At 51.3% G+C, this 5311-nt stretch overlaps 1 protein-coding gene across 1 annotated transcript; it reads left to right on the top strand.

The window, feature by feature from the left end:
• Nucleotides 1-235: 235 nt before the first annotated feature.
• Nucleotides 236-5311, top strand: Hoxc10 (homeobox C10). The gene is made up of 2 exons (XM_004872778.3): nt 236-1081; nt 4195-5311. Exons 1-2 carry the CDS (start codon nt 331-333, stop codon nt 4470-4472), a joined length of 1029 nt encoding a protein of 342 aa, XP_004872835.1. The 5' UTR covers nt 236-330; the 3' UTR covers nt 4473-5311.

Raw genomic sequence — 5311 nt, 5'->3', positions numbered from 1 at the left:
TTGTTCGCGGGGAAGGGTTCCAGTGCCCCTACCCCGAGGCAGCTGCTAGGTGGCGCTGTTACTCCACGCTGCGCGCTCCGCCTGCCGACAACTTGACCCCGCTGACGTCACGGCCGTCTGAATCATCAAGGCCATTTTCAAATCCCATTGGTCTAGCCGTCACATGGTGAGGACCGAATGCGCGGATAATTATGGAGCTGATATTTCCCCCCCTCCCCTTCTTTTTCCTCCCGCCCCTCCAACCGCCCCCCCCCCTTCCCGGATGGGGAAAAAAAAAGATGTCAGCTCCTCCGCTGTAGTATTGCTCCTTAAAAACCCCTCTCTTTGAAAATGACATGCCCTCGCAATGTAACTCCGAACTCATACGCCGAGCCCTTGGCTGCGCCCGGCGGAGGAGAGCGCTATAGCCGGAGCGCAGGCATGTATATGCAATCGGGGAGTGACTTCAACTGCGGGGTAATGAGGGGCTGCGGGCTCGCGCCCTCGCTCTCCAAGAGGGACGAGGGCGGCAGTCCCAATCTCGCCCTCAACACCTACCCGTCCTACCTCTCGCAGCTAGACTCCTGGGGCGACCCCAAAGCCGCCTACCGCCTGGAACAACCTGTTGGCAGGCCGCTGTCCTCCTGCTCCTACCCACCTAGTGTCAAGGAGGAGAATGTCTGCTGCATGTACAGCGCAGAGAAGCGGGCGAAAAGTGGCCCCGAGGCAGCGCTCTACTCCCACCCCCTGCCGGAGTCCTGCCTCGGGGATCACGAGGTGCCCGTGCCCAGCTACTACCGCGCCAGCCCGAGCTACTCGGCGCTGGACAAGACGCCCCACTGTGCCGGAGCCAACGACTTCGAAGCCCCTTTCGAGCAGCGAGCCAGTCTCAACCCTCGCTCGGAACATCTGGAATCGCCTCAGCTCGGGGGCAAAGTGAGTTTCCCTGAGACCCCCAAGTCCGACAGCCAGACTCCCAGCCCCAACGAGATCAAGACGGAGCAGAGCCTGGCGGGGCCAAAAGGCAGCCCCTCAGAGAACGGAAAGGACCGGGCCAAGACCGTCGACTCCAGCCCAGACACCTCGGATAACGAAGCTAAAGGTAAGGCGGCCTGGGCCGGGCTGGGACGCTGGGGCACTGGGTCTTCTTGGCTCGGATGGGGGCAGGGGAGAGGGTTGGGCTGAGGCCTCCGGGACCTGATGTCTGGGGAATGCGACCCGGCTTTCGGCCCGTGTCTGCCGAGCGCCAAGCTGGTGGCGCATCATTTAGCTGGGGAAGGTAAGCAGCGATGTGGAGGTGCGGTGCGGGCCCGCCCGGGCCCTGGGTGCTAAGGCAGGGGGGGAGCTGTGCGTAGACAGGCAGCCTGTGGGCGCCCTGTGCTGCCCAGGACTGGTGACCGCTCCCGGGCGTGTGCTGGCTTTGGTTTGCCTTCCCAACGCTGGTGTACTGGGGGGCTGATGTCCCCTGCTCAGGTCAAAGGCTCACAAAAAGCTTAAAATGGCGATCCTGGGCTAGGGTCGAAGGAAGGCTTGAGAGATGAAGAATTTCTCTTTCCTGCATTTTCCCAGTTGGAAATTGTTTCCTGAGAAAAAGGATTTGTTGTTTGTGGGTCTGATTTCTGCTTGCGCTTTGGGCTTCTTCGGTTTTTGGCTTGGCCCTGGGCCTTGGGCAGCAGCACTAAGGCCGGAAGAGGTGGAGGTGAAGGACTGCCCGCCACATCCCTCCCTCTCCTCCAGATGCCTAGCCTGAGGATGGCGTTGGAATAGGGCATTTGAAACGTAGAAGTTTTTTACCTCCTCTTTTAATTTTTTTCTTTTCTTTTTTTCTGGTTAAATTACATTTTTTTCCCATTGGGTTCCAAAACCAGCCTACAAATGACTGGTTGGAAATTTTCTCTGTGTGTGGCAAATGGTTCTCTCCTGAAAAGAGTGTGGCTTTGGTTGGGTTTCATTGTGATTTTGGTTAGAGGGAGGAAGCCTAGGCAGAGTTCAAGCTTAGGGTTCAAGATTCATTTCTGCTTTAGAAATGGGGGCTTTCAGGACCTTTCTCTGACACCTGGAAAAGAATGTGGAGGAAACAGGAGCAAGGGAGGGAGCCTGAAGGGAAGACTTTCCTGAAAAGTTGGACTAAAAAAACATCGGAAGAGGCCCCAAAGGGAGGAATAAAACTGCTCCCCTTGACAGTGGATACTAGGAGCAGTACAGAAGAGATGCTCAGTGGGTGTAGTGGTAGGTGAAATATTGAGAACAGAGTAGGCTGGGGTTGGTCTGGATCTTCTGGTGCTTTGTATATGGATGCGACGCACACGCATGCCTGACAGTGACCTGTGTCACACACATGTCCCCCTTGCATGTTCCTCACACACTCAAGCACGCCTGCTCACATATGCACATGTACTCTTTTGGTGGCCAATGACAGAGACTTGGGTCTGCTCTGCAAAAGTGGTCTTGACAAATGAGTCCACAGAGACCCTGGTATGGATGACCATAGTGTATTCCTGTGGTTGAGAGAGAGTGAGCCACACACAAGCAAGAAACCTCCGCTGTGGCACACTTGCAGTGTGAAGGTTTAATTTTATACCCTCACTACAGACCCTGAGCTTCACTGGGGATACAGATTTAGGGTAGAAAAAGCAAAATCAAGGTTAACAAGTCCATCTCCTAACTGCACCCATTGGGATAAGCTCCTCTCTCTCTCTCTCCTGCTGTCCATGCCACAGCCTAAACCCTCCCATCCATCTAATCCCCTCAGCCTGCACTTCTCCTGTGGTCTTCTCTCCCCAACCCCTTTGGTGTCTCCACCAGGCCAGAGGCAGGAAAGCTTTTGGCTAAATTTCTCCATTTGTAATTTTTCTCTCCCCTCCCCAAACCCAACAGCCCCAATAAGAAAATAAACAGGACAGAGTTAGTTATGGAGAGCCTGTAAACAATTTGGCAGGAAGCTGCAGGTGCAGAAGCAGAATAATTAAAGACCCTGAGATTTTTATCCTGCAGCTTCAAGTTTGCATTTTTCTGGTGTTCCCTGACTCTCCTAGGGCTCTCAGCCCCATCCCCGTCAAGATAAGATCCTGGATCCTGGCTTCTTCATTCCGCAAAGGGAGAAGAAAATGCACAGAGCGATCAGCAGAGTTGTTTGCTGGGTGTTCCCTCTCAGGTCTTCGGATATCATATTTTTCCCTAAAAAAGATGGCCAAGTTCTCTCCTGCTGCTTGAAGAAAAGGCTTGTCCATTTCAGAAAGAATGTGTGCCAAGGAAAGAAGCTGTCAATAAGATAGTGGGAAATAAATACTATACTATAGTATCTCCTCATATAAGTAGACACATGTACATATCTCTGTGTGTATGTATGTATAAGTGTGTGTCTCTCTACAGGTATGCATGTGTTGTCTACAGACATGTACATCTACTGTGCACAGACTGGGCAGATTTCTAGCAGGCTGCAATACCTCAGGATATCTTTCTACCTTGACCTTAGGTCCTCTGGCCAGGGAAACTGTCTGAAGACGCTTCAGCATGTCCCAAAGCTATTGCCCCTGACCTCCACTGCTGGAATAACCTTTCTTGCCTCAGCTACACACACCTGGGGGTAAGGGCCAAAATAGGAAGATTGCAACCGGGAGGTTTAATGGGGCAGTCTCACTGCACTGGCAACTCATGTGGGAGTAAGACCTGGGGGCCTGGTGCAAGGACAGCTTCAATGGCCTCTGGCTGTAGAAACTAGGACAGAGTCCCTCAACCAAGTTGAAAATGCTCAAAGCTCTGGAAATTGGCCCTGGGCTGCAGGATGAACTCTGTACTCAGGTCTGGGGCCTGGAAAAGTGCTTTTCTGTTTGGTTCAATTTTTCTAGATTTGGAGCATACCAGAGCTGAGTGAGGGCCCAGAGAAGTTTGGGACACCCACCAGAGCCAGCAAGCTGGGAGAAAGTGAGCATATTTAGAATCTGCTAGGTTAGGGTAGACTTGGGTAATTAAAATTTAATAAACACTTTGAAGGCAAGACCCTTCTCCTTTTACTCCCCACCCCAAATTCTAGACCCCCAAAGAGATTCTAAGAGCCTTGAGCCCAAGAGGATCCCACTGCCAGGCCTGTGGGGCAAGAGCAGCTCCCCTGCCCTCCCTCAGCTGCCCCCATAGCAGGCTGGCCAAGGCTGCAGCCCTGCTTCGAGGGCTTGCGTCTTCAAGGGATACTTATGTAAATAATGTTATTTTTAACAGAGGAGATAAAGGCAGAAAACACCACAGGAAATTGGCTGACAGCAAAGAGCGGAAGGAAGAAGAGGTGTCCCTATACTAAACACCAGACGCTGGAATTGGAGAAAGAATTTCTGTTCAATATGTATTTGACGCGAGAGCGCCGCCTGGAGATTAGCAAGACCATTAACCTTACAGACAGACAAGTCAAAATCTGGTTTCAAAATCGCAGAATGAAACTCAAGAAAATGAACCGAGAGAATCGGATCCGGGAACTGACCTCCAATTTTAATTTCACCTGAGCGAGCAGCCTCCCCTCCCCTCCCCCTCTGTCCTTTCCCCGCCCCTCCTCCCTTTGTGCCTGGTGATATATTTTTTTTTCTCCCTGAGTATAAATGCAACGCGCCTGCAAAAAAGGCAAAGACCTCAGACTCTCCTTCCAAGGGACCTATGGTTCGTGCTGCAAGGATGCTTCCATCTAAAGCATGAGAAATAGGGTGGCGGGCTGTGGGGTGTGGTGTGTGCCCACATAGATGGGGGTGGGAGTGTGGCTGGTGTGTGTGTCAACCCCTCACTTACCCACGCACTCACACGTAGCATTCTGTTCTCCATGCAAAGTTAAGATCGAACCCACCCGATTGTAGAGAAAAAAGGAAAATATCAAACAGAGAGGGTCTGTAATCTCGCAGAGCACAGTCAGAATCCCTCCTTCCTTGCTGCATTTCCTCCTTAGAATAATATACGTTTTGGAAAGTTCAGCTAGTATTTGTGTGTTTGTCGTAGCACCCAGTGTCTCCACCAAACCCTTTTCCATGTCTTTATCTTCCAGTCTCTCTGAGAATCTGCTTGAAGTCTTGTATTTGTACTGCTTTCTGCTTTTCTCCCACCCCTCCCTGCACCCCCACATCCCCCATCCACTAACAGCTCAGAAATTCCATTCAGAGGAACAAAAAAAATTAAAAATAGAACATAGCAGAGCAAAGACAGAACAACCCCCCAAAATTGCCCTGTCCCTGTCTGGGAGTTGTGTTATTTAAAGATATTCTGTATGTTGTATCTTTTGCATGTAGCTTCCTTAATGGAGAAAAAAAATCTTAATAAATTTCCGGAATCGTAATCCTCAAATGGGTGGTTTTTTTGT

The sequence above is a fragment of the Heterocephalus glaber genome, unplaced genomic scaffold, assembly GCF_053883595.1.
Source record: "Heterocephalus glaber isolate CG9 unplaced genomic scaffold, H.glaber_assembly_v1.0 deba00001060, whole genome shotgun sequence".
Classification (NCBI taxonomy): Eukaryota; Metazoa; Chordata; class Mammalia; order Rodentia; family Bathyergidae; genus Heterocephalus; species Heterocephalus glaber.
The sequence above is the reverse complement of the archived record's forward strand: the minus strand, read 5'-3'. Positions and strand labels throughout refer to the sequence as shown.

Excerpts from the sequence above, each read along its gene's own strand:
- Hoxc10 (XM_004872778.3), top strand. The coding sequence starts at position 331 with ATGACATGCCCTCGCAATGTAACTCCGAACTCATACGCCGAGCCCTTG. Across the intron at positions 1,082-4,194 it reads CTCGGATAACGAAGCTAAAG|AGGAGATAAAGGCAGAAAAC; the intron begins GTAAGGCGGCCT and ends TATTTTTAACAG.